Source organism: Chiloscyllium plagiosum, chromosome 45 (assembly GCF_004010195.1).
Source record: "Chiloscyllium plagiosum isolate BGI_BamShark_2017 chromosome 45, ASM401019v2, whole genome shotgun sequence".
NCBI classification, from domain to species: Eukaryota; Metazoa; Chordata; class Chondrichthyes; order Orectolobiformes; family Hemiscylliidae; genus Chiloscyllium; species Chiloscyllium plagiosum.
This window is the reverse complement of record NC_057754.1, coordinates 590930-615781: the sequence shown is the minus strand read 5'-3', so window position 1 is coordinate 615781 and position 24852 is coordinate 590930. Positions and strand designations below refer to the sequence as shown.

The following is a 24852-nucleotide window of genomic DNA, read 5'->3' as shown; positions in this document are numbered from 1 at the left end:
AGCACTGACCGACAGTGCCTATTTCCTCAGCACTGACCCTCTGACTGTCTGGCATTCCTTTAGCGTTGATCCTCCAATAACGTGCTGCTCCCTTTGCACTGACGTGTCTGTTTAATATTAAATTCAGGCCAAGTTTAGGACTTGGATGTTTTTCTTTCTTCATTGTCTTACAGCATGTGGGTGTCACTAGCAATGTTAGCATTTATTCCCCAGCCCTAATTACCCCAATTCAGGGTAAATAAGAGTCAACCACAAAACTGTGGGTCTGCAGTCACATGTACGCCAGAATGGGTGAGGGTGGCGGTTTCTATCCCTGATGGACATTTGTGACCTAGATGGGTTTGACAGTAATCAGTGATGGTTGTCATGGTCACCATCACTGACCGTCATTTCCAAATCCTGGGTTTGTAATAGAATTTTGATTCCAACATGTGCTGTTGCGGGATTTGAACCATTTGTCCCTGGAGTAATGGTCTGGGTGTAATACTAACCCAGTGACATTCGTGTATTGTGGGAAGTGCTACCCACTGGGGTGTCACCAACACACTCAGACCGTGTAATAGACCATGTAGCAGTGGTTACCTGACTCTGATCAAATCATCTGCTGATGATGGATGTGGCAGGTGACTGTAAATGCAGAACTATCTGTGAACCTCTCATCCTCCCTTTCCACTGTCTCAAGAATGAGTTCACAAGGAAAACACCAAGGCATACATTGGGTTGGTCTTTTTACTGGCACTGTAATCCAACGCACACACAGATTCAGTAATATTGTCTTTCCATTTGAGCTGGAACTCAAGTTTAACTGAGTTTCATGTCGTGACAGGTACAGAATCCTTCATGTAAGATTGCAACATTCTCTCCGGTTCTCCTGGAAGCGGAATGAACAGTGACAATGAAAATGTAATAGGAAGGCCATTCACCCACAACCACTTTGCTATAACTAATACCTGGCCCTCATGTCCACTTTTTAAACACAATTAACCCCTCGTGCCTCCTCCTCCCCAACTCTATTGAGCTACAAGATATTCAGCATTTAAAATCTGAAATGTAAACAGAAAGTATTAGAGATGCACCACAGGTAAGGCAGCCTCTGTAGGGACAGAAGCAGAGTTAATGATTCAACTTCAATAGGACTTTTGATTTTACAGAGAAGTGTCATATTGACTCAATACATTAACCCTGTTTCTCTCTCCACAGATGCAGCCAGTCCTGCTGAGTTTCTCCAGCACTTTCTGCAGACATTCAGAAAATCATACAAAGGACTGGCACTAAGACACTGTTCTTGAAACGCACAGATCACTCAGAGAATCTATAAATTCCAATTTATTTCCATCCTCATTTGCAATGTGAGATTTTGCAGAGGTGTTGAATTACTGAACAAGAAACTTTATAAAGATTACCCACTTGTTGTGGCGACACAAATAGCAGGGGTTTAGATAATCCTTGCCATTTGTTCCACAGAGGGGAATGTAGCGTGATGGACAGTCTGGGATTTTCGGATAATCATCACATTTTAACTGCAAGAAATTATTCCAGAATTAACACGATAGCAACTAGTAACAACATTTAAAACAAAACATACATTCCCCAACATGCAGAAACTGCCTTTCTGAAGATCTTACCTCAATACCTGCTCCTGGCTGGTCTGAAACAAAAAATTGGAAAAAGTTAGTAACATAGGGCACAGTTTCTCAAAGTTCACTTGAAACATTTGCTTAACAAGCAGGAAGACGTTTGGAAGTGGAGTGAGGATTCTCACCAAAGATTAACACAAGCACAGGTAAATAATCTGCAATACAGGGACTGATAATGTCTCAATTAACAACTAAGACAGAATCACCCCTTAAAAATGCCCCAATTCTCATAGCTCACGTTCACAATGGGAATTGGTTTGTTTAGTGGTCCCAGGATAAAGCAGAGTTTCTTGTTCATAGTGATAGCTGCAGTCACCATCTCTTACACAGCATCACGGTAAATGCTCAGATGTTTGTCACTTTGGCATGTTTCCAGTTGCAAAGACCACTTCAGTAATCAGGAAGCACTCTCTCCCATTCAGTTGCAAGTATCAGACCATCAGAGAGATGAACCTTACCCACCAGCCGCTATAAAAAGCAGTGAGGTAGTGATGAGAAACAATCGATTCATCTTCATTGTGAGATTGCTGGAAGTGAGTTCACTGGTTTGACACTGCAAGTATTTATATCACGAGACATCCTGTTCCTGTGTGATTGTCAACAGCTATTTGCTTGGAAATTGCCTGGATTGCAATGAACGAGTGACTGAAGTGTTGCTTCAAAGCTTTTTAAAAGTGTGGCTTGCTGAACCTTAACAGCAAGTGGCAGGTAAAAGCTAGGCTTTTCACAATACAGTTCTTATATTCCCCACTTCCAGATGGCTAGCTTTCACTAAACAACCCCAGTCTGAGCTGAAATGAGATATGTGCTGCCTAAACACATAAAAATCAAAGGCCTTCCACAATTCAGAATCAATCGCCAGTGAGTCCAAGATCAGGGAGGTGAGGCAGTTGTCAGGATGTGAGCAGTTGTAGAGATTTGTCCTGAGTCTGTAGATGATGAGAGATTGTGTCAGTCAATCAGAGAGATGCCACACTTGTAGTATATCAGACAGCTGAACCTAGCAGGATCTTGTTTTAGTCTGCACCTCTCTGACTCAGAGCAGAGCCTTCTTTACTCATCAGTCTTCGACCTTTTTGCTTCCCAGCATTTCCTGGGGGAACCTGAGACTGTCAGGAGATGAAAGGGTCCCCAGCAGAGGCCCCAGGGGCTGTTGATTTGGAGGAATAAGTTCTCAATAGTGTTAGACAGCAAGCTAAACCAAATCAGCCTGACTATCTCTAGATTCACAGCACTATGAAATAAAACCATTCCATGACCCTCAAAATTGCTCAATTGTTCTTAACCAGAATTTACAAATAACAGATCTTGACATCAAGTTTATAACTTAAACAAAAATTCACAATTTATTATAAAGAATGTAACTTTAGCAGACAACAGGTCAACAACAAGGTAATCACTGGTTAGCACTGTTGCCTCACAGCGCTATGGACCCGGGTTCGATTCCAGCCTTGGGCAACTGTCTGTGTGGAGTTTGCACATTTTCCCCTGTCTGTGTGGGTTTCCTCCCACAGTCCAAAGGTGTGCAGGTTAAGATGGATTGGCCATGGGAACTGTCCCATAGTGTCCGGGGATGTGCAGGTTAGGGTGGATTGCCCATTGGAAATTGTCCTATAGTGTCCAGGGAAGTGCAGGTTAGGGTGGATTGGCCATGGGAAATTGTCCCATAGTGTCCAGGGATATGTTGGTTAGGGCGGATTGGCCATGGGAATTGTCCCATAGTGTCCAGGGATTGCAGGCTAGGGTGGATTGGCCACAGAAAATGCATTGTGGGATGGGTTTGGGTAGGATGCCCTTTAGAGGGTTGGCATGGACCCACTGGGCTGGCTGGCCTGTTTCCACACTGTAGAGATTCTATGAAAATGTAGGATCATTTTCATAGCAAAGCAGGCCATTCATTCATGATATTGTAAATATTCATTATGTAAGCAATTTGACAAAGAGCAATAATTGACTTTGTATAAAGTTACCATAAGGACAGATTCTGGACGTTTGATGCCTAGCGACAGATTACTCACACAGCTGGAGAATATCTCAGGAATGAAGCTGCTGAGCTGAAGAGACATTTGAACTGTGACCTGCTGTCTCCTCAGAGAATACAGTCTACACGAGTCCTGTCACGTCTAAACGATTGACGAAGTGGATTGTGAGGGCGAGGAATCTCACAGGGTAAAATAATGACTTGGTAAAGAACTACTCTCTAACTGAGAGAGACTTAGCTCCTTAGTATCCTCATGCATTCCAGATGCTGTCTAGCAGCTTGACTTTACAACTGATGACATTCCTGCAGCCATGTCCTGTCCTCCACGCTGCAAGTAATTAATTTTATATCCTTCAGAGAAACCAGGCAGTGTTCCAATTAATGAGAGAGAGCAAGGAAATTCTCTCGTTACTATGGCCACTTTCTTTCCGGGTCAGAGAGAGTTGCCCTACTCCTCTCCCATTAACACTGAAAGTGGTTCGAAGCTGCCCCATGATTGCCCACACACTGGGTCCCTCGGGGATGTGGCATTATTGTGAAATGCGATGGATGGAGAGATGGATAAACAGCTGGGCCAAGGTGGAGATAGAATGAGACAAATTGAGAGAGTGAGTGAGTGTGAGTGTATGAGTATGTGAATGAGTAAGCATGTGTGTAAGTGAGTGTGTGAGTGAGTGTGAGTGAGTGATGAGAGAGTGAGGGAGTGAGTGAGTGTGTGTGAGTGGATCAGTGAATGAGTGTGTGCCTGAGTGACTGAGTGAGTGAGAGCAAATTGGTGAATGAGTGTGAGTGAGTGAGAAGGTGAGTGAGTGTAAGAGTAGATGAGTGAGTGAGTGAGTGTGAGAAAGTGAGTGAGTAGATCAGTAAGTGCGAATTAGAGTGAGTGAGTGAATGTGTGACTGAGTGCATGAATGTGTGAATGGGTCAGTGAGTGAGTGCGAATTAGATTGAATGAGAGTGTGAGTGAATGAGTGAGTGGATCAGTGAGTCAGTGAATGTGTGAGTGAGTGAGTGATTGAGTGAGAGTGAGTGTGTGTGAGTTTGAGTGAGTGTGAATTAGAGTGAGTGAGTGTGAGAGTGGATCAGTGAGTGAGTGTGAGTGTGAATTAGAGTGAATGTGAGGATAGATCAGTGAGTGAATGAGTGACAGAGTAAGTGTGTGACTGAGTGAGTGAGTGCGAAATAGTGAGTGAGTGTGTGGATAAGTGATTGAGTATGTGAATGAGTGATTGTGCGAGTGAGTCAGTGAGTGAGTGGATCAGTGAGTGTGTGTGTGAGTGAGTCAGTGGTTGGATGAGTGAGTGAGTGAATGAGTGACTGGGTGAGAATTAGAATGAGTGTATGAGTCAGTCAGTGTGAGTGAGTGCAAATTGGATTCAGTGAGTGAGTGTGAGTGAGTGAGGGAGTGAGTAAGTGGATCACTCAGTGAGTGGGTGAGTAGATCAGTGTGTCAGTGAATGTGTGAGTGAGCGATTGAGTAAGAGAGTGAGTGAGTGTGTGTGTGAGTTTGAGTGAGTACGTGCGAATTAGAGTGAGTGAGTGTGATAGTGGATCAGTAAGTGAATGAGTGTGTGTGAGTGTGAACTAGAATGAATGTGAGAGTGGATGAGTGAGTGAATGAGTGACAGAGTGTGTGACTGAGTGAGTGCGAAATAGAGTGAGTGAGTGGATAAGTGATTGAGTATGTGAATGAGTGATTGTGCGAGTGAGTCAGTGAGTGAGTGGATCAGTGAGTGTGTGTGTGAGTGAGTCAGTGGTTGGATGAGTGAGTGAGTGAATGAGTGACTGGGTGAGAATTAGAATGAGTGTATGAGTCAGTCAGTGTGAGTGAGTGCAAATTGGATTCAGTGAGTGAGTGTGAGTGAGTGAGGGAGTGAGTAAGTGGATCACTCAGTGAGTGGGTGAGTAGATCAGTGTGTCAGTGAATGTGTGAGTGAGCGATTGAGTAAGAGAGTGAGTGAGTGTGTGTGTGAGTTTGAGTGAGTACGTGCGAATTAGAGTGAGTGAGTGTGATAGTGGATCAGTAAGTGAATGAGTGTGTGTGAGTGTGAACTAGAATGAATGTGAGAGTGGATGAGTGAGTGAATGAGTGACAGAGTGTGTGACTGAGTGAGTGCGAAATAGAGTGAGTGAGTGGATAAGTGATTGAGTATGTGAATGAGTGATTGTGCGAGTGAGTCAGTGAGTGAGAGGATCAGTGAGTGTGTGTGTGAGTGAGTCAGTGGGTGGATGAGTGAATGAGTGACTGGATGAGAATTAGAGTGAGTCAGTCAGTGTGAGTGTGTGCAAATTAGATTGAATGAGTGAGTGTGAGTGTGAGTGAGTGTGGGAGTGGATGAGTGAGTGAGTGTGAGTAGATCAGTGAGTGAGTGAGTGTGACTTAGTGAGTGTGAAAGTGGATGACTGAGTGCAAATTAGAGTGACTGAGTCTGAGTAAGCGAGTGTGTGAATGAGTGCAAATTAGGGTGAGTGAGTGAGTGAGTGTATGAGTGAGTCAGTGAGTAAATGAATCAGCAAGTGAAGAAGTGTATGACTTAGTGAGTGGATGAGTGAGTGGGTGTGAATTATAGTGAGCGAGCATGTGCTTGAGTGTGTGAGTGAGTGAATGCGAATTAGAGTGAGTGAGTGAGTGAGTCAGTGAGTGAGTGTGAATTTGATTGAGTGAGTGGATCAGTGAGTGTGTAGATCAGTGAGTGAGTCAGTGTTAGTGAGTGAGAGTGAGTGAATGTGTGTGTAAGGAGTGAGTAAGAGAGTGTGTGAGTGTGTCAGTGAGTGAGTGGAACAGTGAGTGTAACCTGCAACATCTTTCAGCACTATCCACAACTCCACTGACCTTAGTGTCATCCGCAAATTTATTAACCCATCCTCCTACGCCCACATCCAGGTCACTTATAAAAATGACAAACAGCAGTGGCCCCAAAACAGATCCTTGTAGTACACCACTAGTAACTAGACTCCAGGATGAACATTTCCCATCAGCCACCACCCTCTGTCTTCTTTCAGCAAGCCAATTTCTGACCAAACTGCTGAATCACCCTCAATCCCATGCCTCCGTATTTTCTGCAATAGCTTACCGTGGGGAACCTTATCAAACACCTTACTGAAATCCATATACACCACATCCTCATCCACCTGTTTGGTCACCTTCTCAAAGAACTCAATAAGGTTTGTGAGACATGACCTACCCTTCACAAAACTGTGTTGAGTATCCCTAATCAAATTTTTCCTTTCTAGATGCTTATAAATCCTGTCTCTTATAATGCTTTCCAACACTTTACCCATAACCATATTAGGCTCACAAGTCTATAATTACCAGGGTTGTCTCTACTCCCTTCTTGAACAAGGGAACAACATTTGCTATCTTTCAGTCTTCTGGCACTATTCCTGTAGACAGTGACAACATAAAGATCAAAGCCAAAAGCTTGGCAATCTCCTCTCTGGCTTCCCAGAGAATCCTAGGGTAAATTCCATCCGGCCCAGGGAATGTATTTATTTTCACACTTTCCAAAATTGCTAACACCTCCTCCTTATGAACCTCAATCCCATCTAATCTAATAGCCTGTGTCCAGGGATGTGTAGGTTAGGTGCATTAGCCATGGAAAATGTAGAGGTACAGGGAAAGGGTAGGGGGATGGGTCTGGGTGGGATATTGTCCAATGGGTTGATGTGGAGCTGCGGGGCCAAATGAATTGGGACATTCTATGGATTCTATAGAAACAAGCTCATGGCATCAAGATTGTCTCCACTGTGCAGGAGCTGGGGAGAGATAAAGGAACAGAAGGGCAAAAGTGACCAGGGATTCCATAGACAGTGGATTCCATGGACTGGGAATTCCATAGACAGGGGTTTCTGTGGTAGTAAACATGACACCAGGATGGTGTGTAGCCTCCCTGGTGCCAAGGGTCAAAGATGTGATGGAGTTGCTGAAGGACATCTTTGTAGGGAGTACCAACCACACAGGGAGAAAGGGAAATGTGGTCGTGAAGGCAGATTTCATTTTCAAACCAATAATTCTGAATGCAAGAATAGTCACATGGACAAATGAACATCAAGGAGAACCAGCACAGATTTTCTATGGGAAAAATGCGTTTAACTAATTAGTTGGGGATTTTTGTTGAGGTAACACAGAGGGTTGATGAGAGTAATGCTGTTGATCTGATATGCGCTGATTTTCAGGTGGTTAATACAGTAAGAAAGTATGAAAAAGTGGGGACAGAAACAACATACCTTCAAAGTTATCCGAAGGATACAAAAACAGAGAGAGTAATGGTCAGTGGATATTTTTCGGGCCAGGGGAAGGTTTGTAGTGGAGTTCCCAAAGGAATAGTTTTACAGCCCTTGCTTTTCCTGAAATACGTCAATGATCTCGATGTCGATGTGCAGGAGACAATGTCAAAGTTTGTATAAAATCTGGGAGAGTTGTAACCCGTGAGGTGGTTGTAGAAATTTGCAAGGGCAAAAACAAGTTGGTGGACTGGGCAGAGAAGTGGCAGATGAATTTCACTGTGGACAAGTGTGAGGTGGAGGGTTAGCCCTACCAGGGCTCCAGTTACAGGGGGAGCCCTATTGGCTCCTGCTGGTGGAAGAAGGTTTGATTGAGGGACGTATTGGATGTGATGGCAGGTTGGTGATTGTTGCTCCATTGGGAATGTACCTGGAAACTGCTGCTAACACAATCTGTCCAACACAGTCTGAGATTGGAATGGAGCAACTGGACTGTAGGAAAGTAGAGCACAGAGCGTGGCCTGATCAGCCATAGAGTCATACAGCATATAAACAGACCCTTCGGTCTAAATCGTCCACACTGACCAGATATCCTAAATTAATCTAGTCCCATTTGCCAGCATTTTGCCCATATTCTTCTAAACCCTTCCTATTCATATACCCTTCCAGACGCCTTTTAAATGCTGTAATAGTACCAGCTTCGACAACTTCCTCTGACAGCTTGTTCCATACATGCACCACCCTCTGTGTGAAAAGTTTGCCCCTTAGGTCCCTTTTAAATATTTCCCCTCTCCCCTTAAACCCATGCCCTCTAGTTTTGGACACTCCTACCCTGGACAAAAGACATTTACTATTAACCTTATCTATACCCCTCATGACTTTATAAACCTCTATAAGGTCACCCTTCAATCTCCTGTACTCCAGTGAAAACCGTCCTAGTCTATCCAGTCTCTCCATATAATCTAAACCCTCCTAGTAACATCCTTGTATATCTGTTTTGCACCCTCTCAAGTTTAACAACATCCTTCCTATAGCGGGGTGACCAGAATTGTATGTCGTGCTCTAAAAGTGGCCTCACTAATGTCCTGCACAGGTGGAACTTGACATCCCAACTCCTGTACTTAGTGTTCTGACTGACAAAAGCAAACATGCCAAATGCCTTCTTCACCAGCCTGACTACCTGCGATGTCACTTTCAAGGAACCAAGTACCTGCAGTTCCCTAGGTCTCTCTGTTTCTATGATCTCACTGAATCGTGAAATGGGTTCAAAGGACCGAATACCTTACCCCTGCTGTTACATTCCTATCAGACAAAGGAAATGCCACAAACAGTTCATGGTCCACTTTCTTTATTCAAGGAGAAACCATTCTGAGAGAGATTTCTCTTTGTGAAAGCTTGGTTTAATTAACAGGTTGCCTCCTTGCCTTTTGAGCACATGTGCAGAATCCGAGGTGCTGGACGCGAACATCTTTCTTGTGCAGCCTGAAGGGGAAACAAAGACAACCATCAAGCCATCGAACATCTCCCATCCATATGAAGATATCTAGGAATTTTCCAATGTCAGAGTCACACCTTGGGCCCGTCAGCAGGAAACATCAGAGCCGGGCTTGTGATCTGATGCCAAGGCACAAGTTGGTATTGACGGAACCAGCTAAGTGTTGTTTCAGATTCCACTGGGACTGCAGTCCCACTGTCTTTAATTCTGTATCAGGACTGGCACAGTGGCAACAGGATGAACACCATAGCCTTATCGACAGGCAAAGGCTTCAGGTTGGAATCAGTCACTACCACCAGCTGCCCACAAACACTCTTACACTTTTTGAATATTTACCGCAAATTTCAACTCAGAATTTTAACTTCTTGCACCTCTGCACCCAAACTTTCATCTCCATCTCACCCTGTCCATCTGTAGCTTTCTCCCTCAGGTGTTTATCCCTTACACATGTCAACATGACGCACCTTGACCTCTTCCTGTGGGAGCGAGTCCCAAATTTCGCGCACTGCCCCTCCCCCCCCACTCCCACCCCCAACAGAATCTCTGGGCAGGGAGGATGCTTCTTCTGAATTTTCCCATTGGATTTATTCAGAATGGTTTGATACTGATGGGCCCATGCTTGTGGTCTCACCTCTCACCCTAAATCTATGCCCTCTAGTTCTGGACTCCCCGACCCCAGGGAAAAGACCTTGCCTATTTATACTCTCCATGCCCCTCATAATTTTGTAAACCTCTATAAGGTCACCCCTCAGCCTCCGACATTCCAGAGTAAACAGTCCCAGCCTATTCAGCCTCTCCCTATAGCTCAAATCTTCCAACCCTGGCAACATCCTTGTAAATCTTTTCTGAACCCTTTCACGTTTCACAACTTCTTTCCGATAGGAAGGAGACCAGAACTGCATGCACTGCTCCAAAAGTGGCCTAACCAATGTCCTGTATGTCCACAACATGACCTCCCAACTCCTATACTCACTGCTCTGACCAATAAAGGAAAGCATACCGAATGCTTTCTTCACTATCCTATCTACTTGCATCTCTACTTTCAAGGAACAATGAACCTGCACTCCGACATCTCTTTGTTCAGCAACACTCCCCAGGACTTCATCATTAACTGTATAAGCCCTGCTCTGATTTCCTTTTCCAAACTGCAGCACCTCGCATTTTTCTAAATCAAATTCCATTTGCCACTCCTCAGCCCATTTGCCCATCTGATCAAAATCCCATTGTACTCTGAGGTAACCTTTCTCGCTGTCCACTACACCTCCAACTTTGGTGTCATCTGCAAACTTACCAACTATACCTCCTATATTCACATCCAATTCATTTATATAAATGACAAAAAGTAGTGGACCTCGCCCCGATCCTTGAGGCACTCCACTGGTCACAGGCCTCCAGTCTGAAAAACAACCCTCCACCACCACCCTCGTCTTCTACCTTCAAGCTAGTTCTGTATCCAAATGGCTAGTTGTCCTGGGGGTGGGGTTGGGGGGGGTCTAATTGAAACTTACAGAATACTGAATGACCTGGACAGAGTGGACATTGGGAAGGTGTTTTCATTTGCAGCAAAGACTCTTACCCAAGGGTACAGCTTTAAAGTAAAGGGTAGACCCTTTAGAACAGAGATGGGGAGAAATTTCTTCAGCCAGAGCATTATGAATCTATGGAATTCATTGCCATAGAAGGCTGTGGAGGCCAGGTCATTGAGTATATTTAAGTATATTTAAGAGGAGAAACGACACATTTTCAGCTATATTTAAGTCAGAGATAGATAAGTTCTCGATTGTCATGGGGATCAAAGGTTAAGGGGAGAAAGTGGGCGAATGGGATTGAGAAACGTATCAGCCATGATTGAATGCCGGAGCAGACTTGAGGGGCTGAATGGCCTAATTTCTGTTCTGGTGTCTTATGGTCTTCTGGTCTCATCGTCTTACTGGTTGAAGCTTTTGGGAACTCAATAAAATTTCTATTTCTCATTATCTTGACTAGTTTGTACAGCCTGAGAAGCTGTACAAACTAGTCAAGATAATGAATAAGCCAAAGCTTATTTGGGACGTCTTCCATCAGACTGTTACCAATTCGACTCCATCAACAAGAAACACACTGGGCTGTGAGAATTTATCCAATTCTATCTTTTATTTTCAGACCATAGGCAAAAAAGGGCATTTTCTTTCCCGGACCTTTTTAACCATCATCTCTGTAGATTTGCGTTGTCTTTTGTATTGTGTGAGTATGCTTAGTTTGGAATTAAACAATGATATCATTCTAATTCTGGACTATAGCTTAGTGCTAACCAGTTTAAACACTTGTTTTTAAAAATAGGTTTTGTTTCATAATCAATGGATTATTTCGAGTTCACTAAGTAAATCTGATGAAAGTCACCATTATTCAGGAATACCTGTAGCAATGGGGAGCAATTAGCTAAGTCGGTGATTGAATCAATACATTTACATGAATGTTCTGACTGGTGAATTGTGCAGTTTGATTACCAGCACTTTCCTCTCGTCACACTGTAACAATTCTCAAAATCCAGAACTGTTTATAGTAACTCCATGTGTAGTCAAACTGTGGTTCATTCCAAGTTTAACAATTAGTTCTTAAATTTTACAACAAAAGGAATCACATCTGGTCTTTTCTTTACATTCATTACCTGTTATATTCACAAAGGATGCAAGCATTTCCATAATCCTGTCCATCTGTGCCACAAATAAATTCAGAATCCTCATTGCAATGTTCGTGTGTTGGGAACTGGGAACACTTCAGCTATAAGAGATTGAATGTATACATTTTATTAACAGTTGTGATGATGCTGTTTCTTTAACAAGGTTATGGTGTCCTTGGTTTATTTTTCAGAGAGATTGTAAAAGATACAGACTCCGAAAAGTCTGGGCTTGGATGGGTTTTAGGATTAATTTGATTATAGCTGACAGATACTGCCTCAGGAAAAAGGGGTTTCAAATGTATAAAAACATTTGTACAATGAAAGGAGAGTGGCCAGTTCTCCCTTTTCTCTGTTTGATTTGGTCTAGCTAGTCACTGAAAGCAGTCAAGCAGTTGTAAAGCTGCTGGATCCAAAGAAGCAGGCCCACGCTGATCCTCCTCTCTCTGTGACATCTCTCTTGTAACACCCTGTGTTTGATGTTACCTTTTGTCCCAAGGGGTGTTTATGGGGATTGTTCCAAGTATTTTGAACAGCATCATTAAGTTGGGATGATCTGTTGGGTTTTTGGATCGGTTAAGTTATTCAGTATTATGTTCTTTTCTGTTTGTGTTTCACTTGGTAATCTTGGAAATAAATTCTGTTTTGTTTAAAACTAAGTGGATTGACCAGTGACATCTCTCCCGGAATATCCGTGTTACACTTGCTTAAAACAACTAGCAAATTTAGGGTGTGGGCTACTGTCTTGAAATGTTTTGAGGGGATCTGGCCTGGTCCATAACAGACTGGGGGATCTTTGTGGGATTTGCTCTACGGTTCCGATTTGGGATTCAGGTTGTTGGACTCGAAGGCAGTGAGTGGTAGGTGTTAGTGTCTTTTGTTCTGGTGTTGAAATCGGTTGGTTTAACCATTGCTTGGGATAGCAATGGCTCCTTCAGTCACCAAGAGTTTTCAGGGGGTGGAAGAAGTGACTTTACGGGTTTTACAAATGGTGATTAAGGTGCAAACTGCTGGAATTAGCAGACAATCTGGAGCTGGAGCTGCCTCCTTCCATAAGGAAAGGAGAATTTGCTGGAAATACCATCAGAATCTTTAGAGATGGCTAAAATGCAATTGAAAAAAAGCAGATTGAGTTAGAGGCAAAAAAAAAACCCCAAGGAATTGTGATTAAAAGCAGAGGAAAGAGAAAAAGAATGAATCACTTTAGCAGAACAAAAAGAAAAAGAAAGAGAGGGAGAGGGAGAAAGAGAGAAGAGAGAGAAAAGGAGAGTGAGTAAAGGAAGAAATAGAGGGAGTTTGAACTTCAGAAATTGGCACTTAGACAGGAAAGTCAGCTTAAAAGGATGGAGATGAAGGCTGAAGGTAAGTTCAGTGAGGAAGAGAGTGAGGATGAACAAACTCACGGTAGCCAAAAGCCTGGTGAGAAAGTTTAAATATGTTCAAGCTTTGTCTAAATTTGATGAGAAGGATGTGGAAGCCTTTTTCATCTCATTTGTAAGGGTGGCTAAACAAAGGCAGTGGCCAGTGACCATGTGGATTTTGCTGAACCAAACAAAACATGTAGGTAGAGCTAGTGAGGTATTTGGATCACTATCAGAGGAGGTACCCGGGGCATATGAGAAGGTGAAGAAAGCCATCGTAAGTGCATATGAGCTTGTGTCAGGAACCTACAGACAATATTTCAGGAATCTAAGGAGGAACCCTGGTCAAACTTACATTAAGTTTGAAATAATCAAACAAAGTACTTTTGATAGATGGGTAAGGGCATTAAAAATACAGCAAACTTGTGATACTCTTAGAGAGCCTTTTATTTTGGAGGAGTTCAAAAATTCACTGCCTGAACTAGTGAGAAGTCATGTTGAAGAACAGAGAGTTAAAATGGCAAGATTAGCAGCTGAAATGGCTGAAGATTATGAGTTGGTCCATAAATCAAAGTTTGGCTTCCAAAATCAGTTTCAATCCGTGAGGGATAGAATCTGGGGAAAAGAGGAATCCTCACATGGAAAGGGAGAGGTAGATCTTGGTGAAGATCATAAGGATAACTCTTAAAGGGGAAAGAGAAGTTAAAAAGCTCTGGTGTTTTCACTGCAATAAAGTGGACCACATGAAATCACAGTGTTGGTGAGTTAGAAGAAGCCAGATGTAGGAAGACAGGAAATAGTCAGTGAGTTTTGTTACAATGGTAACAGAAAGCACAGTGGAGGCTAGAAATCTGCACCAGAATGTACAAGCTGGTCAGAGGTTGGTTAAGGAAGAAGTGCCAGATCTTCTTAAACCATACACATGCAAAGGTAAAGTTTACTCGCATAAGCCAGGAGCAGCAGGTAAAGAGGTTACAATATTAAGAGATACAGGATACTCTCAATCTCTGATGTTGAAATATGAGGAGATATATATCTCTGAAGGACTATTGCCAGAAAATGTATGAGTAACGGGAATTCATGGTGAGACAAGAAGCGCTCAATTATAGAACATAGAACATTACAGCACAGTACAGGCCCTTTGGCCCTCAATGTTGCGCCGACCTGTCATACCAATCTGCAGCCCATCTAACCTACACTATTCCATGTACGTCCATATGCTTGTCCAATGACGACTTAAATGTACTTAAAGTTGGCGAATCTACTACCGTTGCAGGCAAAGCATTCCATATCCTTACTACTCTCTGAGTAAAGAGACTACCTCTGACATCTGTCCTATATCTATCACCCCTCAATTTAAAGCTATGCCCCTTTGTGCTCACCGTCACCACACTTGGAAAAAGGCTCTCCCTGTCCACACTATCTAACCCTCTGATTATCTTACATGTCTCTATTAAGTCACCTCTCAACCTTCTTCTCTCTAACGAAAACAGCCTCAAGTCCCTCAGCCTTTCCTCATAAGACCTTCCCTCCATACCAGGCAACATCCTAGTAAATCTCCTCTGCACCCTTTCCAAAGTTTCCACATCCTTCTTATAATGCGGTGACCAGAACTCTACACAATACTCCAAGTGCGGCCGCACCAGAGTTTTGTACAGCTGCAGCATAACCTCATGGTTCCAGAACTCAATCCCTCTAATAATAAAAGCTAAAACACTGTATGCCTTCTTAACAACCCTGTCAACCTGGGTGGCAACTTTCAAGGATCTGTGTACATGGACACCGAGATCTCTCTGCTCATCTACACTACCAAGAATCTTACCATTGGCCCAGTACTTTGCATTCCAGTTACTCCAACCGAAGTGAATCACCTCACACTTGTCTGCATTAAACTCCATTTGCCACCTCTCAGCCCAGCTTTACAGCTTATCTATGTCTCTCTGTAACCTACAACATCCTTCATCACTATCCACAACTCCACCAACCTTAGTGTCATCTGCAAATTTACTAACCCATCCTTCTACGCCCTCATCCAGGTCATTTATAAAAATGATGAACAGCAGTGGACCCAACACCAACCCTTGTGGTACACCACTAGTAACTGGACTTCAGGATGAACATTTCCTATCAACCACCACCCTCTGTCTTCTTTCAGCAAGCCAATTACTGATCCAAACTGCTATATCTCCCACAATCCCATTCTTCCGCATTTTGTACAATAGCCTACTGTGGGGAACCTTATCGAACGCCTTGCTGAAATCCGTATACACCACATCAACTGGTTTACTCTCATCTACCTCTTTGGTCACCTTCTCAAATAACTCAATAAGGTTTGTGAGGCACGACCTACCCTTCAAAAACCATACTGACTATCCGTAATCAAATTATTCTTTTCTAGATGATCATAAATCCTATCTCTTATAACCTTTTCCAACACTTTGCCAACAACTGAAGTAAGACTCACTGGTCTATAATTACCTGGGTTGTCTCTACTCCTCTCCTTGAACAGGGGAACCACATTTGCTATCCTCCAGTCTTCTGGCACTATTCCTGTAGACAATGACGATTTAAAGATCAATGCCAAAGGCTCGGCAATCTCCTCCCTGGCTTTCCAGAGGATCCTAGGATAAATTCCATCCGACCCAAGGGACTTATCTATTTTTACACTCTGCAGGATTTCTAATACCTCTTCCTTGTGAATCTCAATCCCACCCCCAGTCTAGTAGCCTGTATCTCAGTAATCTCCTTGACAACATTGTCGTTTTCTAGAGTGAATACTGTCGAAAAATATTCATTTAGTGCTTCCCCTATCTCCTCTGACTCCACACACAACTTCCCACTACTATCCTTGATTGGCCCTAATCTTACTCTCATCATTCTTTTATTCCTTAAACACCTTTAGAAAGCCTTAGGGTTTACCCTTATCCTATCCACCAACAACTTCTCATGTCTCCTCCTGGCTCTTCTGAGCTCTCTCTTTAGGTCTTTCCTGGCTACCTTGTAACCCTCAAGCGCCCTAACTGAGCCTTCACATCTCATCATAACATAAGCCTTCTTCTTCCTCTTGACCAAAAATTCTACTTCCTTCATAAACCACGGCTCCCGCACTCTACAGCTTCCTCCCTGCCTGACAGGTACATACTTATCTAGGACACACAGGAGCTTTTCCTTGAATAAGCTCCACATTTCTAATGTGCCCAACCCCTGCAGTTTCCTTCCCCATCCTATGTTTCCTAAATCTTGCCTAATTGCATGATAATTGCCTTTCCCCCAGCTGGAACTCTTGCCCAGTGGTATACACCTATCCCTTTCTATCACTAAAGTAAACATAACAGAATTGTGATCGCTATCACCAAAGTGCTCACCTACTTCCAAGTCTAACACCTGGCTGGGCTCTTTACCCAGTACCAAATCTAATGTGGCTTCGCCCCTTGTTGGCCAGTCTACATACTGGCCAACAAGGGGCAGGCAGCTCTCCTGCACACACTGGACAAAAACTGACCCATCTATAGTACTTGTACTGTAGTGTTCCCAGTCAATATTTGGAAAGTTGAAGTCCCCCATGACAACTACCCCGTCTCTCTCACTCCTATCGAGAATCACCTTTGCGATCCTTTCCTCCACATCTCTGGAACTATTCGGAGGCCTATAGAAAACTCCCAACAGGGTGACCTCTCCTTTCCTGTTTCTAACCTCAGCCCATACTACCTCAATTGACGAGACCCTAAACATCCTTTCTGCAACTGTAATACTGTCCTTGACCAACAATGCCACACCTCCCCCAATTTTACCATCTTCTCTGTTCTTCCTGAAACATCTAAATCCTGGAACCTGCAACACCATTCCTGTCCCTGCTCTATCCATGTCTCAGAAATGGTCACAACATCGAAGTCCCAGGTACCAACCCACACTGCAAGTTCACCCACCTTATTCTGGATGCTCCTGGCGTTGAAGTAGACACACTTCAAAGCAACTTCTTGCTTGCTGGTGCCATCTTGCGTCCCTGAAACTTGATTTTGGACCTCCCTACTCTCAACCTTTTCTATACTTGAACTACAATTTTGGTTCCCATCCCCCTGCTGGATTAGTTTAAACCCACCCCAATAGCCTTAGCGAATGTCCCCCCCCAATGATTTTGGTACTCCTCTGGTTCAGATGAAGACAATCCTGCTTGTAGCAGTCCCACCTACCCAATTATCGAAAAAGCCCCAATTATCGAAGAATCCAAAACCCACCCTCCTGCACCATCCCTGTAGCCACATGTTCAACTCCTCTCTCTCCCTGTTCCTTACCTCACTAGCACATGGCACGGGCAACAAACCAGAGACAACAACTCTGTTCGTCCTAGCTCTAAGATTTCATCCTAGCTCCCTGAATTGCTGCCTTAAATCCCCATCTCTCTTCCTACCTATGTTGTTGGTGCCTATGTGGACCACGACTTGGGGCTGCTTCCTCTCCCCCTTAAGGATCCCAAAAACACGATCAGAGACATCACGAACCCTGGCACCTGGGAGGCAACATACCAACTGTGAGTCTGTCTCGTCCCCACAGAATCTCCTATCTGTACCCCTAACTATGGAGTCCCCAATGACAGCTGCTGTGGTCCTCTTCCCCTTTCCCTTCTGAGCAGCAGGGACAGACTCTGTACCAGAGTCCTGTGCCCCACTGCTTTCCCCGGTACGTCGTTCCCCCCAACAGTATCCAAAACGGTATACTTATTGTTGAGGGGAATGGCCACAGGGGACCCCTGCACTGCCTGCCGGTTCCCTTTCCATCTCCTGACTGTAACCCATCTGCCTTTTTCTTGTACCTGAGGAGTGCCTACCTCCCTGTAACTCCTCTCAATAACTCCCTCTACCTCCCGAATGATCCGAAGTTCATCCAGCTCCGGCTCCAGTTCCCTAATGTGGTTTTCGAGGAGCTGGAGTTGGGTGCACTTCCTGCAGATGTAGTCAGCAGGGTCACTAGTGGTGACCCTTACCTCCCACATTCTGCAGGAGGAACATTCAACTGCCCTAACCTCCATTCCCGCTATTCTAAATTCCCAAAGAGACTGTTGAAAAAATAAGGAATAAAAAATAAACTCGTTACCAAACTGGCGCACAGAACCTTTTTTTTTGGTTCGAGGAGGAGGATGGGTGGGAGACACTACCCGAGTAGTGTTTTGGACAACACAACCACACAAATATATGACTTCCCAGAAGTCCTTCGCTCCTCCCTTGCACCTCTCAGCAAATGAAAGCCTGACTCCCGAGGTAAGTTCCTTTTAATGCGGGAAAACTCACCCTTCCCGGCAGCCCTCGCTTCACCTCTCCTTCTCTCCTCGCCGCTCTGGTAAATTATGTAAAGTGAGGTTAAAGTTTCCAGTGAAGAGTGGAGAATTTTTCAGAGGAATACTAGACAAACTCTCAGCTCCAAAAATACAATTTGTCCTTACTAATGATATAGTTGGTTCACAGGTAGGAGTGCTGCCTACTGCGTTCGAAACGCTAGCGGAAACTCAGGCAACTGAACTATTGCAGGACACACATCCTGGGATTTTTCCTGACTGTGTGGTAACGAGGTCACAAAGTCGCCAGTTGAAACAGAAGAGATCAAAGAGTACAGATAAGAAAATTGAAGTGGAATTACCAGAGACCCTGTTTGATCGAATGGTGGAGACAAAGCAGGAATAGATAGCTGACACAGCAGACATCTTTAGCTCAGATAAATTACAGCTACAACAGAAAGATTAAAATTTAAAGCAACTGTGTCAAACAGCGTACACAGAAAAAGAATCCAAATGTATCCCTGAAAGTTATTATCTTCAAAATGATGTTTTAATGAGGAAATGGAGACCATCACATATTCAGGCAGATGACAAATGGGCAGAATTTCATCAAGTTGCATTGCCAGTGGGTTATAGAAAGGAGATGTGTGTGGCATGTGAGCTACTGCTAGGAGGTCATTTAGGAGTGTGAAAAACTCAAGCTAAAATTCAAAAACATTTTTACTGGCCTGAACTGCACAAGGATGTAGCTGAATTTTCCTGATGTTCCTGATATTCCTGAAGAAGGGCTCATGCCCGAAACATTGATTCTCCTGCTCCTTGGATGCTGCCTGACCTGCTGCGCTTTTCCAGCAACACATTTTCAGCTGTAGCTGAATTTTGCCAGACATATCATACATGTCAGGTAATTGGAATACCGCAGGCAGTAATAAAAGCCGCACCTTTAATACCTATTCCTGCATTTGAGGAACCTTTTACAAGAGTCTTAATTGATTGCATCAGACCACTACCTAAAACAAGTGGGAATCAGTATTTGTAATTAATAATGGATGTGTGCACTAGATTTCCAGAGGCTGTTCCATAACGCAATATCACAGCTAAAAGGATCGTAGAGGAATTACCCAAATATTTCACTATATATGGACTACACACAGAGATACAATCAGATCAAAAGTCAAACTTTACATCAAAAGTATTCAAGGAAGTTACGGACAATTTAGGAATAAAATAATTCAAATCTATTGTGAACCATCCAGGATCACAGGGAGTGCTAGAAAGGTGGCATTGGACGTTAAAGACCATTAAAGACATTAAAGACCACGATGAGGGCTTATAATCAAGACTATCTAGCTGACTGGGATAAGGGAATTTCATCTGTGCTTCTTGTGATCAGAGATGCACCAAATGAATCAAACAAATTCAGTCCATTTGAATTAGTTTTTGGGCATGAAGTGAGAGGACCGTTAAAATTGACTAAGGAGAAATTTGTAAGTCAGAATTCAGAGATCGCATATTTGAACTACGTGTCAAATTTTCAGGAACAATTAAATAGAGCAGGGGAGTTGGCTAGACAGCATTTAAAAATATCACAGCTTACAATGAAACAGGAAGCAGTTGAGAAATCAAAGACTCGCAACTTTGCGATCTGAGATTAGGTGTTAGTGTTATTTCCAATGATAGGTGAACCTTTAAAAGCAAGGTTTAGTGGACCTTATTAAGTCGATAGGAAATTAGGTGAGGTGAACTATTTGATAAGGACTCCAGACAGAAAGAAATATCACAGACTGTGTCATGCGAATATGCTTGAAAGATATTTTGGCAGAGAAGGAAAGCAGGAGGAGAGTGTGTCATTGGTTACAGCACAGTGGGAAGAACCAAGTTCAGAGGATTCTGAATTGGACAATCTTCAAATTAAATTGGACAATGAGGAATTTGTCAAAAATTGGGATAAATTATTGAGTTACCTTCCAGAGGAAAATTGAAATGACCTGAAAGAGTTATGTGGAAATAAGCTTGGAAGTACTAACCTAATTATGCATGATGTAGATATAGGAGATGCTGTTCCAATAAAGCAATAGTCTTTTAGATAAAACCCTCCAAAGTTGGCACAGGATCAAAAGGAGATTGAACGCATGCTCCAAGACGATACAATCAAAGTGAGTTACAGTGACTAGAGCTCACCCATAGTAATGGTGCCAAACCAGATGGTATGTGTGGACTATCGTAAAGTCAAAGCAGTTGCAAAGACTGATACATATCCGATTCCATGTTTGGAAGACTGTGTTGAAAAGGTTGGACAATCTACTTATATTTCTAAGTTGGACTTTCTCAGAGGATACTCACAGGTACATTTGTCAGAAAGCTTGAAGACAATTTTGGGTTTTGTAACACCGAATGGACTGCATCAGTTTAAAGTCATGCCATTTGGTATGAAAAATGTGCCGGCCACATGTCAGAGACTAATCAATAAGGTCATTGCCGGATTACCCAATTCTGTTGTATATATATATATATATATAGATGACCTGGTGATTTTTAGTCACACATGGAAGGAACATTTGCAACATTTATCAGACTTACTTGAATGATTTCAGAAGGCAGGCTTGATGATAAACCTTGCTAAAAGTGAACTTGCCAAAGCCCAAGTCACCTTCCTGGAACATATTATTGGACATGGACAAATGGCCACCCAGGATGCAAAAACAAAGATATTTGGGGAGTTTCCCAGACCACTGACAAAAACAGCAGTACTACAATTCCTGGGATTGAGTGGATTTTATCAAAAATTCGTACCAAATTTTAGCAGTGTGGCTGCTCCACTCACAGAATTGTTAATGAAAGGCAAGAAATTTCAGCCAAATTTCAGCGGACTGTCGAAAGGCATTTGAAAGCTGTGTTAACCATTGTCCCAGTATTAGCCATATCTAATTACGCAAAGCCACTCAAGGTGGCTATCTCATGCAAGTGATACAGGTATCGGTGCTGTGCTGTTGCAGGAAGACGACAAGAAGATAGAAAGACCTATTGGGTATTTCTCCAGGAAACTGAACATTCATCAGCAGAAATATTCAAAGGTTGAGAAAGAGACTTTGAGCTTAGTGTTGGCATTATAACATTTCAATGTTTATGTTACCAATAATGTATCTGAGAAAATCATATACGCTGATCATAACCCATTGACATTTGCGGAGAAATTTAAGGACAGATATTCCCGACTGTTTAGATGGGGTTTGTTGTTACAGCCATTCAATTTGAAAATTCTGCATGTGGCAGGATGAGAAAATGTGATTAACGATGCATTGTCGAAACTTGAATGAGAAAGGGAGGCGTTCAGTGGCAGGAGTAAAACAGACTAAAACAGAATGCAGTTGTGTGTGTTTGCATGTTTATTGTCAATGTAATGCATGCATGTGTGTGTTACAGAGTATTAACAGTTTAGGACTAAAGGGTTTTAAAATTAAGCCGTCTTTGGATATTGTTTTGTTTAAAACTATGTGGGTTGACCAACTGCATACCCTGAAAAATCTGCATTACACCTGCTTAAAACAACTAGCAAAGCTAGAGTCTGGGCTACTTTCTTGAAATGTTTTGAATGGTTGTAGCCTAGTCCATAATACAGTCAAAACAAACAAATTTGCATCACCAATAAAGAAAGCTAAATCTTGAAACTCACAATATATGAAGCAGGCACTGGTACATCTGAAATACAGAAACACACACAATGTCAGCAATTATACATTTACAGGAAAATCACCCCAGGACAATCTGCATATTCAGCATGAATGGCCTGAGACAATCATATACACTGATCATAACCCATTGACATTTGCGGAGAAATTTAAGGACAAATATTCCAGACTGTTTAGATGGGGTTTGTTGTTACAGCCATTCAATTTGAAAGTTATGTATGTGGCAGGACAAAAGTGGAGCAATCTCCCTCATCTCTTAATCCTCAACTGAATGATAAGAGCTCGGTAATTGAAGAACAGCTGCCCGATTGAGGGAGTGCCCACTATCCAAGGGTGAGTGCTTTTGAGCGGATGCTGCACTGTCAGACGGCCAGTATTGAGAGAGCACTGCACTGTCAGCGGGTTAGTACTGAGGAAGTGCTGCACTGTCATAGGGTCAGTAAAGAGGGAGCGCTGCACTGTCACAGGACAATGCTGAGGGAGGTCCACACTGTGGGAGGGTTGCTGTGAGGGAGCACCGCACTGTTGGATGGTCAGTGCTGAAGCAGTGCTGCACTATCAGAGGGTCAGTGCTGAGGGAGCAGGCACTGTCGCAGGATCAGTGCTGAGGCAGTGCTGCACTGTCGGTGTGTCAGCACTGAGGGAGTGTTTACTTTCTCTCACTGTTGATTTCTGTCTCACTCTCAGTGCCTCTCTCAATCTGTTTATGCACCTCTCTCTTTAGAAACAAAAACTGAAAGTGTTGGAAATCATTTGAGAAGATTTGTAGCTCAGGTTGACGTTTTGGATGTAAGTTTGCTCGCTGAGCTGGAAGGTTCATTTTCAGACATTTCATCACCATACGACTGAAGATGTTACCTAGTATGGTGACGAAACTTCTGAAAATGAACCTTCCAGCTCAGCGAGCAAACCTACACCCAGTTTTGGAAAAGCTCAGCAGGTCTGACATCTGTGGAGAGAAATCAAAATTAACGTTGCAGGTCTGGTAGACACTTCACAGAACATATAACTCTGATTTGTCTTCACAGATGCTGCCAGACCAGCTGAGCTTTTCTAGCAACTTTTGTTTTAAGCAACTTCGGTTTTTGTTTCTGATTCATAGTTCTTTTGGTCTCTCTCTGACTGTTTCTCTCTGTTTTTTCTTTCTCACACTTTGCTTCTTTATCTCACGTTTTCTTTTTCCCTCTTCATGTCTCTCTCTACTGGCTTTCTCTGTTTTAAACACAGTATAATATTATTAGTCTGGCTCCTCCGGTAAACTTCAGAACAGGCCTCCAGTTCATTCATTTATTTCCAAGTATTACTGATATTTTACTGTTTTGCGGTCCATCTGTCTCTTTCTCTCTCCCTGTGTCTCACCTTTAATTCTAAATGTCTCTCTCTCACTGTCTTGTTATCGCTGTCTGGTTCTCTCTTTCTCTCTCACTCTCGCTATTAGTTTTGGTTTCAAAGAAGCTTGATGGAAGTGTGTGATGAACCATGTTTAATACATTAGGATTGGGCATAAGGATGTAAAGAACATTGTGTTTAGCTGGTAATTTTAAATGTAATAACGATGCAGAGCGATTGGAGTGGGATTCGCATCTCTGCTTGCAGCAGGAATGAAGAGAAACCTCAGTCAGGAACATCACTCAACACAGTGACGGGGGAATTGCAAATGGCTCGTAAAATCAATGCAAAACTGGGCAGGATTGACTCTTTCTCCAGACGTCAGCTACCCCAACTAATGCCCCTCCCTCCCAGATGCAACCACATTACAAGAACAACTTTCACTGATATAGCGCCCACAGCACTCCACAGGAACGTTCTCACACCAAGCCTTCGAAGCAGACAGTGAGACTGGACCGAACAGTTAAAACACTAACAGAGAGAAAGCAAAAAATAAAATGTGGCTGGAATTATGAAATTAAAACCAGGAGGGAAAGCATTATAACCCTGACCTTGCCTCCACAGACCCGTTGCATTTCCTGTGTCCTGAAAAGCCAGCAGCTTCCAATAAATTTTCCAGCAATTTCTAATAACAACCAAAGGATAAACCTGCGTTTGGAGAGCGCCTTGCACCAACTCATAGAGGAGCCACTGAAGAAGACTGAGTTTGCGAATGCAGGAAAAACAATATCACTGAGAAGAGAAAGCAAACCTATATCAGCCCGCACGAGTGTCAGGAGGAGTGTCAGTCTGTACAGCTTCATGGTGATTGGGACACAGAGATGCTCCTACACTGTTTCTCCTCTTCCTGTTCAGGCGTCAGTCACAAACCTATTCATCGGGACGGGCTGAATAAGAGCTAGCAGAGGGTATGTATTCTCCCTGCTCCTAGATTTGAGTTACAGCCAAACACCGCCCTTTCATTCCAAACGCTGTACAGCTTTGAAAGTTTCTGAGAAATAGAAACATTAGATGCTGGGTCCAGAGGGACAGCCCACCCCAATCCCCGCGCATTTACTAATTGGGGCGGTGGGAATTTATTCACAATATTCTCTGAGAGATCTGGCGGGATCTTGGTTTAAAGTCACATCTCAAAAGTTGGCACTTCTGAC

At 43.1% G+C, this 24852-nt stretch overlaps 1 protein-coding gene across 3 annotated transcripts; it reads right to left on the bottom strand.

Annotated features, from left to right (window-relative positions):
* Positions 1 to 715: 715 nt before the first annotated feature.
* On the bottom strand, positions 716 to 24702 carry LOC122544022 (serine protease inhibitor Kazal-type 1-like). 3 transcript variants are annotated; one of them, XR_006310226.1, is made up of 7 exons: positions 24453 to 24696; positions 22297 to 22322; positions 11985 to 12097; positions 9267 to 9324; positions 1626 to 1648; positions 1408 to 1520; positions 716 to 871 (listed from the first exon to the last, which is right to left on the bottom strand). XR_006310226.1 is itself a non-coding variant. In XM_043683036.1 (6 exons), the coding sequence occupies exons 1-6, from the start codon at positions 24502 to 24504 to the stop codon at positions 802 to 804; spliced, it is 342 nt and encodes a 113-aa protein (XP_043538971.1). In that variant the 5' UTR covers positions 24505 to 24702; the 3' UTR covers positions 716 to 801. The 3 variants fall into 3 exon arrangements, 1 of the variants encoding a protein (XP_043538971.1); XM_043683036.1 differs by lacking the exon at positions 1408 to 1520 and having other exon boundaries at positions 24453 to 24702; XR_006310227.1 differs by lacking the exons at positions 1408 to 1520; positions 9267 to 9324; positions 24453 to 24696 and adding an exon at positions 24253 to 24446.
* Positions 24703 to 24852: the final 150 nt, after the last annotated feature.